This window comes from Erinaceus europaeus, chromosome 17 (genome assembly GCF_950295315.1).
Source record: "Erinaceus europaeus chromosome 17, mEriEur2.1, whole genome shotgun sequence".
In the NCBI taxonomy this organism is placed as follows: Eukaryota; Metazoa; Chordata; class Mammalia; order Eulipotyphla; family Erinaceidae; genus Erinaceus; species Erinaceus europaeus.
Window position 1 is genome coordinate 25,107,136 of NC_080178.1, and position 27,233 is coordinate 25,134,368.

At 44.0% G+C, this 27,233-nt stretch overlaps 1 protein-coding gene and 1 long non-coding RNA gene across 5 annotated transcripts in view; one reads left to right on the forward strand and one right to left on the reverse strand.

Moving 5' to 3' along the window:
• Nucleotides 1-27,233, reverse strand: part of PRR5L (proline rich 5 like) — a 97,678-nt gene that overhangs the window by 33,516 nt on the left and 36,929 nt on the right. For all 3 annotated transcript variants that reach the window (XM_060176589.1, XM_060176588.1, XM_060176590.1), the window contains one exon: nt 4,766-4,814. In XM_060176589.1, coding sequence (XP_060032572.1) covers nt 4,766-4,814 — 49 coding nt within the window. The remainder of the gene's footprint in view (nt 1-4,765; nt 4,815-27,233) is intronic.
• Nucleotides 15,140-27,233, forward strand: part of LOC132533865 (uncharacterized) — a 34,474-nt gene continuing 22,380 nt past the window's right edge. For both annotated transcript variants that reach the window (XR_009545615.1, XR_009545614.1), the window contains exon 1: nt 15,140-15,697. This is a non-coding gene — a long non-coding RNA (uncharacterized LOC132533865). The remainder of the gene's footprint in view (nt 15,698-27,233) is intronic.

Consider the following 27,233-nt stretch of genomic DNA (forward strand, 5'->3'; position numbering starts at 1 on the left):
GTCCAGGTTGAAGACATTGTTTGTTCTGTTTGCTAAGCTGGTTTTTTTCCTCTTCCTTAAAGAAAGGAAATCTCCAAGTCTTACAAAAGTGTTAAGAACCCAGTGGTACTAGTCAAGATTCTCCCAGGCACAATCAGAAGCATTAGAGGAAATAAAGAGGGGAAAAAGGAGTAGGGTGATAGCATAATAGTTATGCAAAAGACTTTTATGTCTGAGATTCCGAGGCCCAAGTTTCAATCCCTGGCACCACCATAAACCAGAACTGAGCAGTGCTCATGTCTTCCTGTGTTTATCTCTCTGTATCTCTCTCTCACTAAAATTATATATATATATATATATATATATATATATATATATATATATGATGAGTTACTAGTATATTTGCAAGTACCTACACTCACATCCCATTTATCTTTGGTGGACAATTTCTCTCTTGCTCCCAAAAAAATTCATGGAGAACTTGCGATGTCTCTATTCCTTATGGGGTCTGGGAAATCAATCACAACTCAAAAAAAAAAAACAGAACTGAACAAAATGGTGGGGTCCTACACCCACATGAGACTTAAGCCTTCTATTTAAATAAATAGTACCTAAGGATAGTAGTCTTTCCAGGCTAGCCCCTTCAAAGAAGGAAAGATCCAGAATGAAAATTGTGAACATCAGTTCCCATGTTATATCCCCAGAAAGAGACTCTATATTCACCCAACCTGACTGTAGTCAAGACAGAAACCCAAGTGGTTATTAGTTGTTAAGGGGCTGGCATGCTTTGTAAGCAGCATTTACTGCAACCCCCAAAACCTCAGAGCCTCCCAGATAAACAAGTCCCCACCCAAATGCCCTTCCCCACTCACCCTGGGGGTGGCCCCCAATACCAAAAGATAAGACAGCTGACATTTCAAACCAGATTGAAACCACACCAAACCCTGTGAATTTTAAATGTCAGTGAGGAAGGCAGGCGGGCCTGCTGGTTTCTCCAGGACTGACTGAGAAACCATTTCTCAGCAGTAGGATTTAAAAAAAAAAAAAACCACGAGAGACAACAAGAGTGACCTTTGATTCTAGGGCAACTGAAATGATTCACATTTGTGACTAATTATCTCTTTCTGAATCTTTCTGTTTGTTTCTCTCCATCAGGAGTTTTCCTCCCAGCAGCTGCCACCTCTGACCTACAGAAATCCAGGCTTCTGTTGGGCCTTGCTTTGCCCAGATACAGAGTGGCTGTTTCTGCTATTTGTCATTCATTTAAAGGGCACATAAAAGTTTAAGCTTCTTGAATCTTGGAGAGGAAAGAAATAATAATAAAAGGATGCCTGTATTGTTTTTAAAACATAAAATCTCTTTTAAGTGTCTTGAAAGTATGTTCTCCTAGGACACAAAATATTACATCATCCTGAAACCCACAGAGAATATATTTTTATGCTGCTTTCCCATGAAAATGGATGACTTACCCTTTAGAATAACAAGTAAACATTCATATAGATTTAATGCACATTCTTACTGTGTGAGTCACTATTTTAAGCACTTAAAATAGAAATTTGGGAGTCCAGGTGGTGGCACATCTGGTAAAGTGCCCTTGTTACAATATTACAAGGATCCCAGTTCAAGCCCCTGGCCCCCACCTGCAATGGGGAAGCTTTAGGAGTCATGGAGCAGTGCTGCAGGTGTCTCTCTCTCTCCATCTTTCTCCCCCTTCCATCTCAATTTCTTTCTGTCTCTATCCAATAAATAAATGAATAAATAGAAAAACACAAATTTCTTTGGTCCTCATAGCAACCCTATAATATCAGGTCTACTTGCCCCCATTTTTACATAGTAAGTAACTATAACACAGAGAACTAGAACAAAGCAATTTGTTCAAGTTCACATAGCTGTGCTGGACACTGAAGTCTGGTCCTCCAGCTGTCAGGGTCATTATCTGGACCATTCCTCCCATGATGCCCCACTGCCCTGACATACACACTATGTCCTCAGTGCTTTGACATGTATTATCTGACATAAACCAGACAGTGGCCTACCTAAAAAACAGGTCATATTTTTATTTCTTTTTTGCCCCCAGGGCTATTGCTGGGGCTCAGTGTCTACACCATGAATCCACTGCTCCTGGAAGCCATATTTTTCCTTTTTTTTTTTTTTGTTAGATAGGATAGAGAGAAATGGAGAGAGGAGGGGAAGACAGAGAGGAGTAGAGAAAGACAGACACCTGCAGACCTGCTTCACGGCTTGCGAAGCGACTCCCCTGCATGTGGGGAGCCAGGGGCTCAAACCGGGATCCTTGCACCTATCCTTTTGCTTCGTACTATATGCATTTAACTTAGTGCATTATCACCTGGCCCACTTGTTTCTATTTTATAGGTGGAGAAACCAAGGCACAAGGAGGCAAAGCAGCATGTCCAAAATCACTCCACTAATTAGTGAAAAGCGGGAACTCTGACTTTACTCAAATGTCACCCAGTTACTCATTGTCCTGCAAGACCTCCCATGACCCTTCCCATGTGCTTTTGGTTATAGTCAGGGAAGCAGCTCATGTCACTGAGTTAGGAGGCAGCCTCTAAGTTAAACAAGGAACCTTGCACTCATTAGCCCCATAACAGCAGTGTTTAAGCAGAAGGGTTATTAAAGCAGCTGATCCAATTCTCCCTTTAACAGAACAACCAGAAGGTTTAATGATAAGAAATAACTTGGCCAAAAGGCACAAATAATTACACCCATTTAGATGACATCCATGAGGGTGGATGGTTCTGAGGATGTGGCTTGGGTTCTGCTTAAAGGCCTCCCCAGACTTTTTCCACATGTTCAAAATGAATTTCTTCCTTTCTTTCTTTCTCTTTCTTTCTTTCTTTCTTTCTTTCTTTCTTTCTCTTCCTTCCTTCCTTCCACCCTCCCTTCTTTCTTTCCTTCTATTCTTTCTTTCTTTCTTCCTTTCTCTCTTTTTCTTTCATTCTTTCTTTTTTGCCTCCAGGGTAACACTGAGCACTACAAATCCACTACTCCTGGTGGCTATTTTCCTTTTTACTTGACAGGATGGAGAGAAACTGAGGGATGAGGGTGAGACAGACAGACAGACAGACTGAGTAAGAGATACACCTGCAGACCTCCTTTGCTGCTTCTGAAGCACCTCCCTACAGGTGGAACACTGGGGGCAAGAATCTGGATCCTTGTTTGGGTCCTTATGCTTAGTACTATATGTGCTTAACCAGGTGCACTACCACCTGACTCCTGATCAAAATGTTGTTCATAGCAACACTAAAATATTATTTGCTTTCCCCCCCAATATCACTATGAGCATACTGTGGCATTCCCCAGCAGCTACATGATATATATATATATATATATATGGTATCACAACAGGCTGAATGGGAAGCAGACCTGAGGATCTGGCTACCTTCCATGAAGCCACACAGTACCATGACTTGCAAACCTACAAACACTGCAGCACAGCCTATTGCATAAACTGTCACATATAAAACCTCTTCTTGCTGTTTTCAATTCTGAAATATTTATGTTTCCTGTCAGGGTCATTTATACTAATGTAATACAGGGTTCTATTTAAATGAATTAAAGTGTATTTTATAGTTTCTCAGGCTTAATGGGAAGCCAGATAGAGATGACCCAAAGAACTGACAGATTTGGGAGTGGGTGGTGGTGCACCTGGATAAGCGCACACTAGGTGCAAGGACCTGGGTTCTAGCTACCAGTTCCCACTTGCAGGGGGAAGCTTCATGAGCTGTGCCGTAGGGGTCTCTCTTTCATTTTCCTTATCTATCTCCCTGTCCCTTCTCAATCTCTCTTTGCCCTGTGAAATCAATCAATCAATAAATAAAAAGGAGAACATGGCCATAGGAGGGAGTGGATTCATATAGGTACCGAGCCCCAGAGATAACCCAGGTAGGAATAACATAAATATATAACACACACACACACACACACACACAAGATTTTTTCTCTTTTTTAAAATTTTATTTTGTTTATTTAGTTTTTGCCTCCAGGGTTATCACTGGGGCTCCATGCCAGCACTACAAATCCACTGCTCCTGGAGGACATTTTTTTTCTTTTTTCTTTCTTTTCTTTTCTTTTCTTTTTGGATAGGACAGAGAGAAATTGAAAGGGAATGGGGAGACAGAAAGGAAGAGAGATAGACACCTGCAGACCTGCTTCACCACTTATGCAGTGCCCCCCCACAGAAGTGGGGAGCAGGGGTTCAAACTGGGTCCTTACACATGGTACTGTCTGTATTTAACTGGTTGTACCACTGTCTGGCACCAAGATTTATTTTTTTAATGCGGTGCTGGGCTGAGCTGCCACCCTGGCCCAATTTTCAGTCTCTAATTTTAGAAAAGAATAAGACACCAAAACACCACTGCACCATCCATGGATCTAACCCCGTTTTGTCCTTGCCACTGTCTACAGTGTTCTCGTATGGTGCTTGCAATGGAATCCAGGGCCTCTGGAGTGGATGGCATGCTCTCTACCTGCTGACTCACCTCCTGAGACACAGATGATTACTGAGAATCCATAAGGGGTCATGACATCAAAAAGCCTGAGACTCACTGCCTGGGACTATAATCTCTGTGACAGCAGGGACCACCTGCTGGTGGTCTCTTTGCTCTTCTGCACATTGCACTGCAGTGCCCAGAACTCTGTAAGGTCTGAGCACACGTAACTTCTGACTTTGGAGGGATGCCCAGGTACAGCACAGTACTGGCCATCCTACTCGGCATATCTACCCATACGGAAAATGGCAGAGGCCCAGCCCTATATAGTTTACCTGGAAATAGTCTGAGATGAATGATCCAAGCTCACTCTTCAGCAGCCGCCTGTGAAGAGAAAAACAAGGTTAAATAGCCCTCGATGGCACAGCTCCTGGTGTTGAGCCCACAGATACAAGATGCTGGAATGTTCACCAGTGGGGCATGGGCAGGGGCAGGTCTAAAAGGGAGCACAGGCCTTTCCTAGGACCTGGCAATAGACCCCATCAAAGCTACTAGGGAATCTGGGGTGACAAAAATGCTAGAGTGAGGGAGTCAGGCGGTAGCCCAGAGGGTTAAGTGCAGGTGGCGCAAAGCACAAGGACCAGCGTTAAGGAGCCCGGTTGGAGCCCCTGGCTCCCCATCTGCAAGGGAGTCGCTTCACAGGCAGTGAAGCAGGTGGTCTGCAGGTGTCTGTCTTTCTCTCCCCCTCTCTGTCTTCCCCTCCTCTCTCCACTTCTCTCTGTCCTATCCAATGACGATGACATCAATAACAACAACAACTACAACAATAAAACAAAGGCAACAAAAGGGAATAAATAAATATTTTAAAAAATGCTAGAGTGAGATCTACACCTTCATTCACTCTGCAAAGACAAGCATAGCAAATGGGCAGCCTGAGGGGATTCTAGTTGTCACAGAGTTGACAGAGAGGCCAAGGGATCCAGTTTCATGTGAAGCAAGGGTGAAAAAAAGACCACATTTATAATCCTTTGTCTTTGCAGTTTTTACAGCTTGAACTACACTTACAACACAGTTTTTCAACCAAGGATGGTGAAATATATGTATTTGGGGTGATCAATTACCATATCTCCTATAGAGATAAAGAAATTGAGGTTCAGAAGTCCCCTTTCCAAATACATCAATAGCAGGATTAAGACTTGAGATCCAAACCTTCTGCAAATTCAACATCTGTTCCCATAACCCTACCTGCCTCTGCCCCAAAATCCACTGGAGATAATCAACGAGGTACCAAGATTAAGTTGATCTCACCACCCAAGAACTGGCTCCTTCCATTGGTGGTGGTGAGCTCTTGGGTGGTGAGATCAACTTAATCTTGGTACCTCGTTGAAGGGAGCCACAGTGGGGAGGACAGATAGATTTATTTACCCAGATGACAAATATTTATTGAGCTGCCCTTTGCACTCTAGAGACTGTCCTTACACCAGCCATACAAGACATACAGACATGGATAAGACATACAGAATCTGTCTCCTGTAGCTTCTGTTGTGGGAGAGAGAGGTGTGCAGAAATACCATGTCCAATGCAACCACAAGTCATGTCAAAGAGTCTTAGGTGCCAACAAGATAATAAATGAATGAAAAACAATGGGCTTGGGTATCAGATCACCTCCTCCCCTGTGATAAATTATAGGACCGCCCCTACCGCTTCTTCCTTCAAGTAATCCAAACAAGGTAAAGAGAGCTTAAAATAAAAAAGAGGCATAACTGGCTCCCTGGAGTCAGTAAGTTCTCTAGGGAGTGAACTCTTCATGACTTGCAAAGAATTCCATTTTCTCATCCATTTACCCACGAGCATGATTAAGAAGCAAAATGCAACTTCTGACACATGTGCTAGGTGTCTGCTCCCCTCAAAATACGTTCCCACATGTCACTGTACGACAAACAGGAAGTTGCCATAAGATAACATCACATGCAGAACATAGGCACAAGAAGACTGAGACAGTAGAGGTATCCATGATTGGATTTCTGAAAGAGAAAAGAGCCCCTGAAAACAACAAGCAGGTACTGAGCAAAGAAAACCCTTCTTTTTCCCACAGGGAGATTGCATATTTATTATTATTATTAATTGTCACAAGGTTATCGCTGGGGCTTAGTACTTGCATAATGAACCCATGGTTCCTGGCAGCCATCAACCATCAATCATCCTGCGCCCCCCCCCCCACTTTTTGCCTTTATCATATTTGCTAAAACAGAGAGGAATTGAAAGGGGAGAGAGGGGAGATGGAGGGAGGGAGAGGGGGGAGAGTATGTGAGAGACCTGTAGCACAGCTTCATCATTTGTGAGGCTTCCTGTGCTGGGGGGGGGTTGTGGGGGGAGAGGGTCTTGAACTCAAATTCTTGCTCATGAAAAGCGTGTGTTTAACCTGGTGCACTAATGCCTATCCCCTGAAATTGCATTTTGAGATCCAAATTAATGGCAGGCTCCTGGGAGATTGGCCTATCAGTGCTTTCCCAGAATTGGGCAGGTCTGACAGAAATCAGGAAGTCTTTTACAGTCATTGGACCAAGGACAGATCTGTCATTGCTGCTCTTTAACCTCAGAAGCGCCATTCAGACAGGAACCAGAAACCTAGTGGGCAACTAGATGGAAGCTTTGAAACAAGAAGAAGCAAGGAAACTGTTACTGGTCATTGGAGGGAGAAAGGCTGCAAAGTCACTGGGAAGTCCCAAAGCCAAAATTCATGAAAACATAGAAAGCGACGCCCTGATGTTACTTATTGGGACTACTTCAACAACTTCCTAGAGCATATTTTGGGCAGTCACAAAACCAACCATTGTTAAAACAAGTAATAGGCTATGGTATCGGTGTTTGGAGGAATTCAGGCTAGGAAAACACAGTGCTCATGAAGATGCTTTGGGAAAAATGAAGAGGAAGAGAAGAGGGGTAAGGAAGGAAAGAAAGCCTGCAAGGTCAAATACTATGGACATCCAGGCGGAGCAAGACGGAGGAGAGGTGCATGCAGTAGGACCTGGGACTAGACATAAATCAACAGGTGATTACTGCTCAGAGACATGTCCAATGTGACCCAACTGAAAAATCCAAGCAGTCATTTCTCCTATTATATAACAGGAAGAACAAACAAACAAACAAACAAAACAGCTTCCTGAAGTGAGGGTGAAGGCAGCCCTGGTCAGAATTCTGTAGGGCTGTACAGGAAAATAAAGCTTGAAGCAGAAATTATCTACTGACCTTGATGAAACTACCAAGACAAAGGCTTAGCAGACATGATTTTGTGGTTAGAAATAGCTAGCCCAGGGGTAAGAAGGTGAAGATGGCTATGAATAAAGAAGAAAACACACAGGGTGTTTCCATCACACTGCTTTACTTATCAGTGACCCAAGCCAAGTGTGGGAATCTGTTTTAGGAATTTCAATCACAGTGGACTATAAGCCAGGGATTTTATTAAGCAAATTACACGTCTGTCTAGAGTTGTCAAATCTGTAATTCAAAACCCTCTCCAAGAGGTATTGCTATACAGAATTATCAGAAAAGAATGACATACCTGAGGGGGCTGGGCAGTAGTGCAGTGGGTTTCTGGCACAATGGCACAAAGTGCAAGGACCAGCGTAAGGATCCCGGTCCCCAGCTCCCCACCTGTAGGGGGGTTGCTTTGCAAGTGGTGAAGCAGGTCTGCAGGTATCTATCTTTCTCTCCCCCGCTCTGTCTTCCCCTCCTCTCTGGATTCTCTCTGCACTATCCAATAGCAACAACGGTTATAACAATAACAACTCCAGCATGGGTGATAAGGGCAACAAAATGGGAAAAATAGCTACTAGGAGCAGTGGATTCACAGTGCTGGCACCGAGCCCCAGTGATAACCTTGGTGGAAAAAAAAAAGAATGACATACCCGATCATTTAAGTCAACATTATATTATCTTACATGAACATATCAATAAGTTGTTCTGTCTTATACAAAACTGTGTTTTTTTAACATATTATGAGATACAGAGGTGAATAACTATTTATGTACAGAATTTTCATGGCAGCAAAATATAAAAATCAACATAAATGTGTACCAATGTAGTACTCATTTGGAAATAACCCAAGTGTCCAAGGACAGGTGAGTGGATAAGGAAGTTGTGACATAATACATTACAGAATACTACTCATTGTTAGGATGAAATCTTGCCTTTGGCTACAACATGGATGAACCTGGAGGGGATCTAAGTGATAAGTCAGAAGGAGAATGACAAATGTGAGATTTAAGAGACAAAGCAAGGGAAAAGACAGGGAGAAACATATAGGATCTCTTAGCTTATGTCTTCAGATCTGAGGTCACTGTGGGAAAGGGAAGGCGTGATAAGGAAGGAGGTGCGGTACCCAATGCTCTGAAGTAGCTGTGATGGTGCTTTGGTGGTAGGCGAAGTGTGATAACGTACTTGGTAGAGGGGTAGAACTGTATCCCAGAAACAACAAGTGACTTATACAACATCTCATTAAAAAAAGTTGCCTTATAGTTCAATCATATAATGAAATTTTAAACTGTTGTCCTTAAAAAGAGTGGTTACCAGGTCAACCCGTCATCTGGGGCTCTAGACAGGAATCCTGAGAGACTAGACCTCTGCCAGATCCCTCTCTCCATCATCACTGGTCATCTTCATCAGGAACAACATCATAAGCCATCTTGTGGGTCTCTATAGGACCTTGCCATCAATGAAGAACAACAATGGTAGAAACTGCCCCACTCTCCAAAGGGAAGCTGGGTCAACATACTCTGCCACTCGAGGAAGACTGGTCTTGAAATGACTGCAGCCTAGAATGTTCCTAGCTATGGCCACAGAATGCGAGCTCAGACTGACAGGGATGCAAAAGTTGCACAGACTCCTGTGCTGAATATGAATAGGCCTGGGCCCTAGGTCAGATCAGTGGGTTTAAAGTTAATAGTCTTTATATATTCTTCCTATGTTTGGAAGCTACTCTCTGCCCTTATCCAGCTTTCTATACCTATTCCCAATTCTCACACCGTGTTCTCAGACAATACTTTTAGCCCACCTGCATGTTAGCTGTTGGGCTTAGGCAGAAATTAGTGAAGTCACAGGCTACTTGGAATATACCTAAAATAGACTTCCTAGCTCCTCCTCCTCCTTCTCTTCTTCTTCTTCTTCTTCTTCATCTTCTTCTTCTAATTTTTATTTATAAAAAAGGAAACACTGACAAAAACCATAGGGTAAGAGGGGCACAACTCCACACAATTCCCACCACTAGAACTCCATATCTCATCCCCTCCCCTGATAGCTTTCCTGTTTTTTAACCCTCTGGGAGTATGGATCCAGGGTCATTATAGGGTGCAGAAGGTGGAAGGTCTGGCTTCTGAATTGCTTCCCTGCTGAACATGGGCGTTGACTGGTCGATCCATACTCCCAGCCTGTCTCTCTCTTTCCCCAGTGGGGAAGGGCTCTGGGGAAGCAGAACTCCAGGACACATTGGTGGGGTTGTCTGTCCAGGGAAGTCTGGTTGGCATCATCTTAGCATTTGGAACCTGGTGGCTGAAAAAGAGTTAACATATAAAGCCAAACAAATTGTTGGTTAATCATGAACATAAAGGCTGGAATATTGCAGAGGAAGATCTGGGGTCTGTTTTGGAACTAGCTAGTGGGTCTATTTTAGGTATATTCCAAATGGCCCATGACTTTATTAGTTTTTGCCTGAGCCTGACATCTGATATGCAGGTGGACCCAAGCTGTTTCCGGGGAGATGATGTCAGGGCTGGAAAAAGGGCTAGAAAGCTGGATCAGGGAAGAGAATAGCTTCTTAACATGAAGACCCCAAATTCATCTGTTATATTCTTACCTTTAGGTTCCTGATTATTAAACAATTTGTTCTGTTTTATATCTTAATGTTTTCAGCCACCAAGTTGCAAATGCTACCCCGATGCCAACCTGCTATACCTAGACAGACAACCTTACTAATGTGTCCTGAAACCCCACCTCTCCAGAGCCCTGGCCCCAGAAGAAAACATAGAAACAAGCTGGAAGTATCTATCAACCTGCCAAAGCCCATGTTCAACAGGGAAGCAATTACAGAAGCCAGACCTTCCACCTTCTGCACACCATAATGATCCTGGGTCCATACTACCAAAGGGATAAAGAATAAGGAAGCTTCCAATGAAGGGGATGGGATGTGGAAGTCTGGTGGTGGGAACTGTGTGGAACTGTACCCCTTTTATCCCATAATCTTGCCAATTGTTATTAAATCACTAATTAAAAAAAGAGTACATTCACTTGTCAAATACACTCTTGTGAGCTGTTGTTCTACAAGTTATAAGATTTCATTTCCAATTCACTCTTTCAACTGAAAGATATATCAAGCTAATTTTAAACACATTTTTTAAAAAAAATAAATATAAATGCACTGTTTCACTTTATCTCTTCCCAAGTAAGGGTTTAGAGAGGTCTGATGCTGTTGCTGGAAATGTGTAGGGCAAAACAATACTCTAAGCAACTTGACTCCCTGAGGTGAAGAGAGATGTCATCTGCAAACTGTCTTAGACTCCATATATGGGATTAAGTGGCCCCCATGTGTTTCCATATCCATTCTTTACACCTCTATAGAGAAATTCCTACTGCAATTCTAGCTAACTCGGAGTGGGATAGGAACTGGGTTCCTGGGCAGAGAAGGAAATTCTTTACTATATATGTGATTATACATTTCAAAATTTATACCCTATGAATGCAATCCATTCCAAAAAACCAAAAAATATTTTTTTTATTTATTGGGTGAAGGAGAGAGAGAGAAAGAAAGAAATCAGAATGGGGAAGTGAAATAGAGAAGGAATGACACCTGCAGCTCTGTTTCACTGCTTATGAAACACTCCCCTGCAGGTGAGAACCGGGAGCCTGAAGCTGGGTCCTCGAGCACTGTTAACATATGTGCTCTTCTGGCTGCATCGCTGCTTGCCACCTCAAACTAGTATAGCTACAGGCCCTTTGAAATATAACTAAAATATGCCTACTAGCTATTTACAAAATTGACGGCTCCCCAACACATCATCTGCACTATTTCAGCCTTTAGATCCATGATTGTTCAACAATTTGTAATGTGTGCACTCAACCAGATGTGCCACCACCCAGCCCCTGTTCAACAATTTGTTTGGCTTTGTATGTTAACTCTCTTGTCAACCACCAGGTTTCAGATGCTAGCATGATGCCAACCAGACTTCCCTGGACAGACAACCCCACCAATGTGTCCTGGAGCTCCACTTCCCAGAATCCCGACCCACTAGGGAAAGAGAGAGGCAGGCTGGGAGTATGGCTCGACCAGTCAACGTCCATGTTCAGCGGGGAAGCAATTAAAGAAGCCAGACCTTCCACCTTCTGCATCCCACAATGACCTTGAGTCCATACTCCCAGAGGGTTAAAGAATAAGAAAGCTATCAGGGGGATGGGATGGGATACAAATATCTTGGGTCCATACTCCCAGAGGGATAAAGAATAGGAAAGCTATCAGGGGATGGGATGGGATATCGAGATATGGTGGTGGGAATTGTGTGGAGTTGTACCCTTCTTATCCTATGGTTTTGTTAATGTCTCCTTTTTTAAAAAAAAGAAATATTTATTTATTCCCTTTTGTTGCCCTTGTTGTTTTATTGTTGTACTTATTCTTGTTGTCGTTGTTGGATAGGACAGAAAGAAATGGAGGATGGGGAAGACAGAAGACAGAGAGGGGGAGAGAAAGATAGACACCTGAAGACCTGCTTCACCGATTATGAAGTGACTCCCCTGCAGGTGGGGAGCTGGGGGCTTGAACTGGGATCCTTATGCTGGTCCTTGAGCTTTGCGCCACATGCCCTTAACCCGCTGTGCTACCGCCCAATTCCCAAAGGCCCCTTTTTAAATTAAAAAAAAAAATTGAAGTGGGAATTTTTTTGTTTTTTGTCATCACTGGAATTTCACCACCCTGGGCTGGCTTTTTCAGAGAGAGAGAGAGAGAGAGAGAGAGAGAGAGAGAGAGAGAAGGAACAGCATAAAAACTTTCAATATGTGTGTATGTGAAGGGGTTCATGAGCATGGTAAAGCAGGTGAGATGTTTTGCTCCCTTAACCCTCGTTTTTTTTTTAAATTACCAATAACCATCACCAAAGTGACTGTTGGATGGGGCCTGAAGCTGGGAGTGAGCTCCAGGAAAGGCACAGAATCAGGAAGCAGCCTGTCATTATACCATGGGGAAAAAGAAGAACCCCAGAGAATAGCAACATAGCAACGCAAACCCACCTAAGAACTGAGCTCAGAGAGAGAAGGGTTTTGGGAAGGCTGCTCTGGCCATACCAACCCAAGAGAAGACCGCAGCTGAGTCACACTGCAGACTCTTTGCTCTGTGTATCCTGTTCATAGTGGGTTTAAAGGAAAAGCTGCTTATGAAAAGCTCTCCCCTGATCTTAGGTCAACTGTGAGGAAGAGGGATTTTCCACTCCTCTGCTCTAACAACTATCTCCAGCAGGCTCTTAGCAGAAAAGGGAGGGGAGGGGAGAAGACTGCACTAGAGGACAGAGGACAGGATGGGGTGACTGATGGAGAGTAACAAGTAGAAAGTTTTTAGGTTTAGTTTGCAAAGCCAAGAAAGAAGAGGAGAAAGATTAATAATAATAATAAAAAGGAGCCTTTGGCTTGTGGTTTCTCAGAAATCAAAGAGATGAACTTAAGACAGGTGATCCTACTCAGCACACAAGCCAGTAACCAGCAGCACCCCTTTCACCTTCTTAACCCTTTCCCCCCTGGAAATAAAGTGGTATTATTTATTAGAACAAGAATGAATACATAGGGGCCAGGAGGTGGTACACAATTTACAGTGTGCAAGGACTTGGGTTCAAGCTCCCGGTCCCCACCTGTAGTGGGGAACACTTCAGGAGTGGTGAAGCAGAGCTACATGTGTCTCTCTTTCTTTCTTCCTCTCTACGCCCCCTTTCTTTTCAGTTTCTGTCTCTATAAAAAAGGGGGGGTGGATGGTGGCGCACTCGGTTAAACACACATAGTACTAACTGCAAGGACCCATGCAAAGATCTGGGTTCAAGGCCCGGCTCGCCACCTGCAGGGGGAAGGGACATTTCACAAGTGGTGAAGCAGGTCTGCAAGTCTATCTCTTTCTCTCTCCCTCTCTGTTGTCCCATCCTCTCTCAATTTCCCTCTGTCCTATCCAATAAAATGGGGGGGGGGGAACAGATGCCAGAAGCAGTGGATTCCTAGAGCCAGTACGGAGCCCCAGTGATAATTCTGGAGGCCAAAAATGAAAAAATAAAGAATAAACACATAAGAGGAAGAAAAAATTGCTAGAATGGAATGGAATACCCTCCCTAATTAAAGTTTATTGAGCAATTACTAAGTGCTAAGTTGCACAGACAGAACAAGCACTATGAAGTGGCTCTTCATTTACGCCTAGTAGGAAGACAAAGTCGAATGTTCCTACCCATGACCACAGAATGTGAGCTCAGATCTACAGGGATGCAGAGGTCACATAGGCTCCTAAGCTGAATATGGGCCCCAGATCACATCAAATCGATGGGGTTTACAGTCAATAATATTTATACCCCTTTCCCATATTTGGGAGCTACTCTCTTCCCTGATGCAGCTTTCTGGTCCTTTTTCCAGCCATGACATCATCTCCCCAGACAATAAGTTGGATCCACCTGCATATCAGATTTTAGGCTCAGGGGGAAAAAAAAACTAGTATAGCCACAGACCTTTGGAATATAACTTAAATATGCCTACTAGCTATCTACAAAACGGAGGACCCCCCACACACACAACTCTTCATCTGCACTATTCCAGCCTTTAGGTTCATGATTAGTCAACAATTTTTTTGGCTTTATATGTTAACTCTCTTTTCAGCCACCAGGTTCCAGATGCTAGCATGATGCTGACCAGACTTCCCTGGACAGACAACCCCACCAATGTGTCCTGGAGCTCCAATTCCCCAGAACCCCGCCCCACCAGGGAAAGAGAGAGGCAAGCTGTCAACAACCATGTTCAGTGGGGAAGGAATTACAGAAGCCAGACCTTCCACCTTCTGCATCCCACAATGACCTTGGGTCCATACTCCCAGAGGGTTAAAGAATAGGAAAGCTATCAAGGGAGGGGATGGGATACAGAGTTCTAGTGGTGGGAATTGTGTGGAATTGTACCCCTCTTATCCTATGGTTTTTGTCAGTGTTTCCTTTTATAAATAATATAAAAAAGACACATTTAGAAAAACTGACCAGTTATCTAAGCTGGAGAAAATAAAATATTAAGAAGATTACACACACACACACACACACACACACACACACACACACACACACACACAGTCATAGTAACAGCTCCTTGTTTTAAACACTAGAGAGTGATTAAGGAGGGTGTGCACCTGGCTCAGGAAAGAGATGTGCCTCTGTGAGTGCAAAGGCTTGCGGGATGGAGTCTGCTGTCAGCAATGACCTTTACAAGTTCACAGGTGAGTACCATGCACCTGCTTCCTCAACTGAAATTTGAGGACGATGGGGGTGTCTCCTTCACAAGACCGCTGTGAAGGTTCCAGATGTTCACCTTAGGGCGCTTAGTTGCCAGAAGAATGCTGGCACTCACCAGGTTCATCAAGTGTCTACTACTAGGATTCCAACCAGGCATGTCTGATCTCAGAGCCCACACTCCTCAGAATTTTGCCCCACCACTTACTTCTTAGCACCTCCCGTAATGAACCATCAGACCGGCATTTCCTAAAATCCTCATATTATGGACCCAAGTGAAAAGCATGAAGGGGTGCAAATACTCAGGCCAGACCACGCCCACAAAAGTGGAAGTCCACTGTTGGTAGGAGGCACTGTGGGGGGCAGGGATTGTGAAATTTGGGTATAAGCTACCTCCCAGCTTAAGTAGTGCTCACTTCCTGTTTCACATGTGGGACATCCAAGCTGTTTCATTTAAAAGCAGAGTTCTACGTGCCACTACCATCACAGCAGCAGCAGTCACTGCACTTGGAGGAGGAGGAAGTGGGGGATCTGAGAGGACTGGGGAGGGAGTGCAACGTGGGAAACAGGGCATGAGGTTCAGTCAGAAGCCAAAAGGGCCAGAATAGGGGAAAATGGGGAACCATTCATGGACTGCATTACCTCACCCTCTACCCTCCAAGGCTGACTGAATAAGTCACCACCCCAGTTGACAGGATTTCCTGTCATTACACAGACGTGTGGCTCTCAGCTCTCTGGTCAACTCAACTTCCCACTTCTGTGGACTTGAAGGTAAGTAAGGCACCCAGAGGCTGAGTGGCCTTTGGGAACAGGAGGGTGAGCAGAGCAGGGAGCAGCAGAAAGGAGATCATGCTGGTCAGAATAGCAGCTCAGTGGGTAGAGCTCATACTATGCAAACTGAGGTTCTGGGTTCCATCGCTTGGTCCCCATCATGTCATTTAACAAGTGGTGCTCTGGTCTTTATCTGGCTCCATCACAAATACATATTAAAAATTAAAAGGAGGTTGGATGGTGGCATACCTGGTTGATGCCCATATTACCAGGTGTAAGGATCCAGGTTCAAGGACCCGCTCCCCATCTGTGGCGGTGGTGGGGAGGCACTTCATGAGAGGTGAAGCGGGTACCTCAGGCATCTATCACTACCGCCACTCTTAATTTCTCTGTCCTATCAAATAAAGAAAAGGGGAAGGAGAGGCCACCAGGAGTAAGGGATTCATTGTGTGGGCACTGGACCACAGCAATAACCCTGGTGACAAGAAAGAAAGGAAGAAAGAAAGAAAGAAAGAAAGAAAGAAGGAAAGAAAGAAAGGAATGAAGAGGAAAGAAGAAAGAAAAGAAAGAAGGAAGAGGAAAGAAAAGAAAAAGAGAAAGGGAGAAAAAAGAAAGAGAGAGAAAGAAAGAAAGAAAGAAAGAAAGAAAGAAAGAAAGAAAGAAAGAAAGAAATTAGGATGTGGGTGGTGGCTTACCTGCAGCTCAAGCATCCAGGTTCAAGCCCCGGTCCCACCTACAGTAGGGAAGCTGCATGTGCCATTCCTTTTGTCTCTTTCTCCCTCTCCGTCTTCCTTCCTTTTAAAAATTTTATTTATTTATTAGATAGAGACAGAGCGAAGGGGAAAATAGAGAGGGAAAGAGACAGAGAGACACCTGTAGCCTTGCTTCACCACTCATGAAGTTTTCCTCCTGCAGGTGGGGACCAGGGGCTTGAACCCTGGTCATGGCACACTGTGAGTGCTTAATGTGAGCACTTAACCAGATGCACCACTGCCTGGCCCCTTCCACTTCTCTTTCTTTTTTTTTTTAATTTTTATTATCTTTATTTATTGTATAGAGACAGCCAGAAATCAAGATGGAAGGGGATGATAGAGAGGGAGAGAGACAGAGAGACACCTGCAGCCCTGCTTCACCAGAGGCTTGAACCTGGATCCTTGCGCATGGTAATACGTGCGCTCAACCAGGTGCGCCACCACCTCGCCCCTCCACTTCTCTTTCTCAAGCTCTATCAAATGAAAAAAAAAAATTAAAAAGGGGAGGAGGGGCAATAGTAGAGTTTTGCAGATATCAAGGCCTAGCAATAACTCTGCTGGCAATAATGATGATGATCATCATCATCAATTAAAACAGTCATCTTGTGCCTGGGGAAATAGCTTAACTGGTAGAGAGCAGAGTTGCATGCTTGAAACCCCTTGTTTGCTCTCAGTTGCCACATGTACCAGAATGATACTCTGGCTTATCTCTTTCTCTTTCTTTCTCTCTTTCATGTGAAATTCTCTCATATGTAATAAATCAATCTTAAAACATATCTCAGATAAGAGCTACAATCTCCCTTGTACACCAGGAAAGACACAAGGGGGGGAAAAAAAAACCTAGAGGAGGATGAAACAGTTCAGATAGCTGCCACAAAGCTAAGTTTAGCTGGAATAAGTATGGGACAGTCAATATCAAGATCTTGTGCCACAGATCAGAAGAGAAAACACTAAGCAGAACTTGGACTGGAGTCGGTGTACTGCACCAAAGTAAGACTCTGGGATGGCGGTGGGAGTGGGGAGGGTTCACGTCCTGGAACATCATGGCAGAGAAGGACCAAGAGGGGGTTGAATTGTTATGTGGAAAACTTGGACATGTTATGATGTACAAACTACTATATTTTAGTGTTGACTGTAAACCATTAATCCCCCGAGAAATAAATTAAAAAAGATCTTGTGCCATTTGGTAACTAGGGCAGCCCCAAGAATCTGACAGGACCTCTAAGGTCCTGCTTCTGACTCTAGTTCATCAGCGCATGGCTGCTAAATGCCCTGAAGTCACCTTCTGTAGTAGGACTTGTTTCGAGGAAGTGACATCATACGACAATGTGGCATAAGGCAATGCCTCCTTCCTCCTCTGGACCATTCTGCTGAGGTCCTGTGGAGGTGATGTCTACCTGCTTGCTCCAACCTTCCTGAGTGGCAGTGGACACTTTTCACCGGCCATGAAAAGAATAGAAGAGGGAGTTGGGCGGTAGCACAGTGGCGCCAAGCGCAAGGACCGGCATAAGGATCCTGGTTCGAGCTCCTGGCTCCCCAACTGCAGAGGAGTCACTTCACAAGCGGTGAAATAGGTCTGCAGGTGTCTATCTTTGTCTCCCCCTCTCTGTCTTCCCCTCCTCTCTCCATTTCTCTCTGTCCTATCCAACAACGACATCAATAACAACAACAATAAAAAACAAGGGCAACAAAAAAGGGAATAAATAAATAAATATTTTTTTTTAAAAAAGAAAAGAATAGAAGAAACTGACCAAGAGGATTTATTGAGTTTCTAACATACTGCAGACAGGCTGCTAGGCAATTGGCACAAAGCATCAGAATTCTCCAAGAGGCTCACAGGTAAGAATTCCTCCTCACTTTGCAGGTGAGGTGATGAGCGCTCAGGACGTTGCCCAGAGCTATACACAGACTGAGCATGGGATCATAGTGGATCCCAACTTTACTGAGACCCACCTAAACTTTAACCAGGGGTTACCCCATACTCTCGGGGCAGGTAGTTAAGAGGAATGAGAGCAGATGGACACAGAGGAAGTCACTGCAAACCCCTCTAAAACCAGCCTGAGGCCTGACTGTGGGTCCAGTGTTATCAAACATGAACTCTCCAGAGACATCTGGAGTTTTGAGAAAGTTGTACACATCTCTAAATGCTGTGGGCACACTATTGTATGGGTCAGAAGAGGTTTCTGAATTGTCAATCCCTTCGAACGGCTTTCCCTATCCCAAAATCAAGTCTTTTTTTTTTTTTTTTTTTAAATGCAGCCGATATGGGTGTAACACAGTCAGGCAGAGCCTTCTAGAGAAAAAAAGAGAGAGAGAGAGAGAGAGAGAGAGAGAGAGAGAGAAAGCTACCCTACAGCATTCCCCAACTAAGGTCATTAAAAGATAACATTGACTTTATAATCTCAGCCCCACAGACAGCAAGCCGAAATCTGGTCAACGCTTGCTCTGTGTACCTCTACAGCCACTTACTGTGTGCTGAAGAACATGAGATGCTTGAGTTCAAAACCCAGTTCAGCTACTATCTAAACAGCACTGGGCAAACAAGCCTGTCTCTCGGCTGCTTACTAATTTTTTAAAACTTAGTAGTTTTTAAAATAATTTTTTAAAATTTATTTTCCCTTTTGTTGCCCTTGTTACCTTGTTGTTGTCATAGTTATCACTGTTGTTGATGTCGTTGTTGTTGGATAGGACAGAGAGAAATGGAGAGAGGAGGGGAAGACAGAGAGGGGGAGAGAAAGATAGACACCTGCAGACCTGCTTCACCACCTGTGATGCGACTCCCCTGCAGATGGGGAGCCTGAGGCTCGAACCAGGATCCTTATGCTGGCCCTTGGGCTTCAAGCCATTTGCGCTTAACCAGCTGCGCTACTGCCCGACTCCCATTTTTAAATATTTTATGTTTATTTATTGAATAGAGACAAAGTAAAATAGAGAGGGAAGGAGGGGAGAGAGAGAGAGAGAGAGAGAGAGACCTACTACAGCACTGCTTCACTAATAGTGAAGCTCTCCTCCTGAAGGTAGGGTCTAGAGGCTTGAACCCAGGTCCTTTAGCGCGCGCGCGCGCGCACACACACACACACACACACACACACACACACACACACACACACACACACACCCCACTCTATCAGATGCACCATCATCAGGCTTTACATTTATTTTACTGAGGAAACTTTTTGAAACCACTGTCAAAGGGGCATGATTTCACTTTTTTTTTTTTTTTTGGCCAGTGCGTAATTCAGCTCTGGTTATTGGCGAAGCTGGGGATATAACCTAGGAACTTTCTTTTTTCTTTTTTTTTAAATTTTTCTTTTTTTATTTATTTTCCCTTTTGTTGCCCTTTTTATTGTTGTTGTAAATATTATTGTTGTAGTTATTTATGTCATCGTTGTTGTTAGGACAGAGAGAAATGGAGAGAGGAGGGGAAGACAGAGAGGGGGAGAGAAAGATAGACACATGCAGACCTGCTTCACTGCTTGTGAAGCGACTCACCTGCAGGTGGGGGCCTGAACTGGGATCCTTAAGCTGGTCCTTGCCCTTTGTGCCATATGTGCCTAACCCGCTGCACTACTGCCCTACTCCCCAAATCTGGGAACTTTCAACATCATTATTCATTCACTCATAGCATCTTGCCTCAGACCAGTTTACCTACCAACCCACAGGCTGCATTCAGAGTCCCTTCCCCAGTTTCCCCCCACTGTGAATCCCACTACAGTCAGCAGATACCATTCCAGAGCAGGAAAAATCCTGAAGGTGGATCTCCCTTTGGGGGTTCAGATAGCTACTGACTCAGAAGGAAGATGTTTCCAAGCACATCTGTCAAAGATCCAACAGTTCCTGGGACCTTCCCTTTCCTTGAAAATCTCTAGGGTATCCTGTCTGCCACCTCCCTCCCTACAAGAACAGAACAAGGTGACTGAAGATAGAGAAGGAAAATGCGAGTTTCCTGCCTCAGGCCAGTTGCAGATAACTTATCCCTGGCTTCCAGAGACTTTATCTGGGAGCTTTTGCTTCTGCAGAAAAAAAAAAAGAGAAAGAAGAAAGAAAGAAAGAAAGAAAGAAAGAAAGAAAGAAAGAAAGAAAGAAAGGGGAAGGGAAGGAAGGAAGAAAGAAAGAAAGAAAGAAAGAGAAAGAGAGAAAGAAAGAAAGAAAAGAAAGAAAGGAAGGAAGGAAGAAAATTTCTTCCAGGGAGGAGGAGGAGTGGAGAAGTGAGGTGGGGGCAAAGTTATATCCTCATTTGAGTTGTCCATTTCAGCTTCACCTGCTCAACACATCACTTTCTGCCAGATCTAAGTAAGCCTCCATGCCCCCACCCCCTACCCCTGAACCCCTGCACTTCCTAGGCCATCTGCTCCAGCCTCTCACTTAAAATATAGTCTGATTACTGTCAGGGTATTTTCCTGTCTCTCACTCTGTCATAAGTTCCTCACAAGCAAGAACAACTCACCTCAGTGAAAACCACAGATTTGGGCTCTGTACCCAGAAGAACATTCCAAAAACACTCACTGAGGACATAGGAAAAAGAATCAACGGTCCAACCTCTACATACACCAGAGTCAACCACAAAGTAAAAGCAGTTGTAAGAACCTACTTGTGTCGCTAGATTAACTGAGGGTTTTTCCTTTATAGTTTACTTATTTATTTTTTCTGGATAGAGACAGAAACCGAGATGAGAGAAACAGAAAGGAAGGAAGGAAGGAAGGAAGGAAGGAAGGAAGGAAGGAAGGAAGGAAGGAAGGAAGGCACCTGCAACACTGCTTCACTATTTGTGAAGCTTTTCCCCTGCAGGTAGGGACTGGGGGCTTGAACCTGGGTCCCTGGCATGGTAGTAACATGTACACTCAATGGAGCAAGCCACCACTCAGTCCTTTTTTTTTTTCTTAGTTTATTTTTACGAGAGAGAGAGACAGAGACAGAGAGAGACAGAGATCAGAGAACCATTCTGGTGCATGTAAGTCCAGTGCTCTAACTGCTGAACCACCTTCACAGCTGCTATTTTTTTGTATTTATTTCCTTTTGTTGCCCTTGTTGTTTTATTGTTGTAATTATTATTGTTGTTACTGATGTCATCATTGTTGGATAGGACAGAGAGGAATGGAGAGAGGAGGGGAAGACAGAGAAGGGGAGAGAAAGATAGACACCTGCAGATCTGCTTCACTGCCTGTGAAGCGACTCCCCTGCAGGTGAGGAGCCAGGGGCTCGAACTGGGATCCTTATGCCGGTCCTTGTGCTTTGCACCACCTGCACTTACTTAGCCCACTGCTGTGCTACTGCCTGACTCTTTTTTTTTTTTTAATGTCACCAGGGTTATCACTGGAATTGAGTGCTTACACAAAGAAACCACCACTCCTGGTAGCCTGCCCCTCCCTCCCTTGTCCCTCCTTTCCTCCCTTCCTCCTTCCTCCTTCCCTCCCTCTTTATTTATTGATTGATTTATTGATTTTGGATAGAGACAGAGAAATTGAGGGGAACAGAGGTCATAGAAGGAGGGAGGAAAGAGCAACTCCTGCACTGCCACTTCACCGCTTGGGATGTTTCATGCAGTTGGGAACCAAGAGCTTGAACCTTGTGCATGGCGATGTGTGTGCTAGACTGGGTGTGCCACCACCTGGCTCCACTTGCATAGCTTCTTATAAGAACCAGTGAGCATAGGAAGCAAGGCAGTGGCACACCTGGTTAAGTGCACATAGTACAAATGCAAGGACCCACGCAAGGGTCTGGGTTCGAACCCCTGGCTTCCCACCTGTAGGATGTGTAGTCTTCCTGTCCTTCTCTATCCCCCTCCTTTCTCAATTTCTCTCTGTCCTAAATGGAAAAAAAATATGACCATCAGGAGCAGAGAGCCCCAGCGATAACCCTGGACACAAAATCCCCCAAAAACAGTGAGCATAAATCATAGTTGTCTACTCTTCTAAGCCACATTAAGTCTACAGAGTCATTAGCTAAAAAGAACATCTTGAGAAGCATGTGCTTACTGCCGTGTCAGAATCTAGCAGCTTTTGTTCCTGGAAATACTCCTGAAACCCAAGCTTCTAGCCCATACTGGTCCCCCTTCTTCTAAAAGACAGCCAAATCAGGACTGAGAGACCCTGGAGAGGAGCATTGTAAACCACATCAATGTCCCAAGGAGAGGTTAAATTAAGAAGAAAGCCAGGACCTGCCCAAGCTGATGGGGGGGGAGGGGTGGGCACAAATAGAAATTCAGAATACACAGAAATGTGGCTTGTGGTGACTAGGAATTCCACAGGACTATGTCTATTCTCTAAATCCCCCCCCCCCGCCTTATCTTCAGGGATATAATAATGTGACAGTCTTGCTTTTTAAAATTTATTTTCCCTTTTGTTGCCCTTGTTGTCTTTTTATTGTTGTAGTTATTATTGGTGTTGTTATTGATGTTATCGTTGTTAGGGTAGAGAGAAATGGAGAGAGGAGGGGAAGACAGAGAGGAGGAGAGAAAGACAGACACCTGCAGACCTGCTTCACCACCTGTGAAGCGACTCCCCTGCAGGTGGGGAGCCGGGGGCTCGAACCGGGATCCTTACTGAGATCCTTGCGCTTTGCACCACTTGCGCTTAACTCGCTGGGCTACTGCCCAACTTCCAAGTCCTGCTTTTTTTAAAGACAGTTTCAAAAGAAAACATCCTGATTTCTGGCATTCTTATTGACATAGCATGTGCCCTTTCATATGGAGAAAATTTAAAGTGTGACACTTAAGACAAGTTAGTTCTTAAAGTATCTCCATGCTCTTCTGCGTTTCAGAACTTGACCACCTTTAGTACAAAGCTCTTCCTCATAGCTACTTCAACATCTTGCCAAGATTTCTTGCCAAAATTCAGACTAGAGTTCATTTCAATGACATGGCTTAAAAGAAAGGATCAATTGTTTGTGATGGCTGTGTTTCAGGACCCAGTTAGAAAAAATGCTCACTTTCCCAGGGGCTGGCAGTGGCTCATTCAGTACAACACACATGTCACCATGCTCAAGGGCCCAGGTCCAAGCCCCTGTCTCCCTTGGCACATGAGAGCTTCAAGAGTGGTAGAGAGCAAAGGAAGATCTAGTAGGGGTTGAACTGTTATGTGGAAAACTGGGATATGTTAGGCATGTGCAAAGTATTGTATTTTACTGCTGACTGTAAACCATTAATCCCCCAATGAAGAAATTTTTTAAAGTGGAAGAGCAATGCTGTGTCTCTCCTTCACTCTTTCTTTCTCTCCCTCTCATTCTCTCGTTCTTTATCAAAAATAAAAAGGAAAGAAAATGGTTTCCAGGAACAGCGGAGTCATGCATGTAGTGGGCCCCAGTAATAAATAACCTTGACGATAAAAAAAAAAAATTCACCTTTCTGGTCATCCCTTGCACTAGCTAAGATGATTTATATGAATCCACATTTCCCTAGCACACACTAGCTCCACAGTTCAAAACACAGCCAGGGCTGGCTAGAGTAAACCAAGGGAACTGCCTGGATCTTTGACACTGAACTTCGATAATCCATCAAAGTTTATTAGGTTTCAGCTTGAGTAGAATTGAGAACTGAGACACTCATTTCCTCTCACTCTTTCCTCTACTGTAGCAAGGAGGAACATGCAGGTAGTGGGCCCCAGTAATAAATAACCTTGATGATAAAAAAAAAAAAATTCACCTTTCTGGTCAATTCACCTTTCTCCTGGCAAGAACTCAGCCTCCTGACCCAAATTTCAAGTCCAGCATACTCTAGACTCTCAAATTCAAAGTGAGCTCATTTACCCAAACTGTTGAAGAATCTATATTCCACTCTGTGAGTGAGGGTACACCCATCACTTACCACTTCACTGCTGCTGAATTTCCACAATGATGAGGATAGGGACTAACATATGTATTGCACCAGATTCCGTGCTGATGATATTTTGGGTATTATTTGATTCCTCCCCAATCACCATGCAGTTGCTGCTATTACCACCTCCAGTTTATAAAAAAAAAAAAAAAACAGTAACTTGAAACCTTTGCCTGGGTAGTGCTACACACATTATAATGCACATGGACACGGGTTCAAGCTTTCGGCCCCCACTTGCAGGGCAGAGACATGGGGTAAGCTCCAAGAGTAGTGAAGCAGTGCTGCAGGTATCTCTCTTTCTTTTCCCTGTTCTTTTAAAAATTATTTTATTTATTTATTTTCCTTTTTGTTGCCCTTATTGTTGTTGTGATTATTATTGTTGTTGTTATTGATGTCATCATTTTTGGATAGGACAGAGAGAAATAGAGAAAGGAGGGGAGGACGGGGGAGGGAGAGAAAGACAGACACCTGCAGACCTGCTTTACCGCTTGTGAAGCGACCCCCCTGCAGGTGGGGAGCTGGGGGCTCGAACCGGGATCCTTTGCACCATGTGTGCTTAACCCGCTGCACTACCACCTGACTCCCTCTCTTTTCCTTTCTGTATCCCCCTCAATTTTCCTCTGTCCTATCAAATAAAAGGAAATTTTTTTAAATGGCTGCTGGGAGCAAAGATTTGTTGTGGAGGCATCCCAGCAATCACCCTGGTGGCAGAGATTGGTAAGAGATGGGGTTCCAGAGGCCTGTAAACACAGTAATAGCATAAACACCAAGAGCACTGACTTAACCTTTCTTCCAACCTCAAACTTCTCTGAATCTGACATTATACTGTAACACAAAGAACACAGATGTTCCTATGTACTTAATCATGTCCTCCCCACAAACACGTATGTCCAACCCACCAAATGTGACGAGATTTTTTTTTTTTTTGGAGGGAGACGATCAAGTTTAGATGAGACCACATAAGCAAGTTTTCTTGATGAGATAAGTGCTCTTATTCAAAGGAACATCAAAGAAGAGGTCATGGAAAGACAGCATGATGGCAGTCAGGAAGACAGCCCTCACCAGGAGGACAGCCCTCACCAGGAGGATGCCAACTTGATCTTCAATTTCCCTGTTTCCAGTGAGAAATATACATATATTGTGTAAGCTATCTATCCAGTCTATGGCATTTGCTATGGGAGTCAGAACAAACTAAAATAGGAGCCTAAATCAGGTAGGGGTTGAGTTCAAATCCACATACACACACACACACACACACACACACACACACACACACACACACACACACACACACACACTGTGTGTGTGTCTCCCCCTCCAACCCTCTCTCCCTCCTTCTCTCTTTCTCCCTCCTCTGTGCCAGGGCCTTAAACAATCACAATTTCATCATGCCAGGCTGACTTGTTCATTTTTTAAAATTTGAGATAAACTAACAGACAGAGAGAGGGAGATTGGGATACCACAGCACTAGAGTTCCCCTGGTGTTGTGGCAGTGCCATGTGGTATAGGGGTTCAGGTCTGGGTTGTGCTCATGGCAAGGCTGAGCTAATTTCTGGTCTTTATTTCATTTCCTTTATCTTCAATTTTTACCTACTGACAACAGTGGTAATGTCAGACGAGGAGTGCCAAGTGTGCTGATATACACAGAAGATGCTAATGCTTTTTTCAGAACTTCCATCATGTCAAGTCCTCTCTGCCATCCATGTAGCCTCAGCACTAGAATCCAAGATGTGACATACCCCACTGACACCCTCATACAGACTCCTACAGACAATGTGTGGACCATGTTCAGCCCATTGATGTGTTTAACTGGCCTACACCAGTGTTTGGGTTATTTATCAACATTCAAAGGTCAGAAAATTACACATAAGAATCACAACTTCCAGTTCTTCTTGAAGAAATAAGATGAAAAGGACATAAGTTGGGGTGAGAGTCTTTTGCAGAGTAGGGGAGATGGCATAATGGTGATGTAAAGAGTCTCTCTGGCCTGAAACTCCAAATTCCCAAATTCAATCCTCTGCACTACCAACATATGCCAGAGCTGAGCAGTGCTCTGGAAATGAGAGGGAGGGAGGGAGGGAGGGAGGGAGGGAGGGAGGGAAAGAGAGAGAGAGAAAGAGAGAGAGAATATCAGTCTTTTGAAGACAAAAAAGTGAGACTGCACCTATGTGTCAACAATTGCACTGCAATCTATTAAGCCCCCCTCTCCCCATAAAGTAAGAAAAAAAACAAGATGGCATGTCATTGGACCTTTGTTCTGCTGGGGTAATCTTTCAACATAGAGTGGGACTTAACCTCTAAGCACCCAAGTCAATCCAACCTATTTAGAAAGTCTGCCTGGAATCTGCAGGTTTGGGGGGTTAGAAACCTCTGGGTTGAAGCAGCCAGTGAAAGCTAGGGTGGGCTGCACTTTTGCTAGCTGCCAACTAACAAGATCTTGAAGTACAATTTCAGGATCTGTATCCTGAAGTGAGGAACAATTACCATGTTCCTGAGTCACTGTTTTATTTATTTACTTCTATTGTGAGTGAAAGGACCTTCGATGAGTGGCCAGGGGTTTAATTCTTGAAGTAAAATTGAGGTCTTGCAACTCAGGAGTCGGTTGACCTAGTTTGGCTCCTGTCATTTCAGCTTCTTGGAGCCTCAGTTTCTGTCTCTGTTAAAGGAGACCTTGGGTTAGATGATCTCCATAGTCTCTTTCCATATCTGTGTTTATTACGTGAAATTCAAGTGCATAGGTGGACATTTAACATGATTCTGTTTACTGCTGAGCTCTAAAGATTTTAATGAAAATAGATCTCTTAAAGCACCTCAGTGACTTTTTAACACAGGTCTTCACTAAACTGTAAACAGATCCAAATAAAGACTTTGTTTATTATTCTGCCCACTTCAGGGTTGGGTCTAAATTTAGCCTTGATGCCCTGCATTTAACACATCATAGAGGAATAACTACCAGGACATTACAAGACCCGAT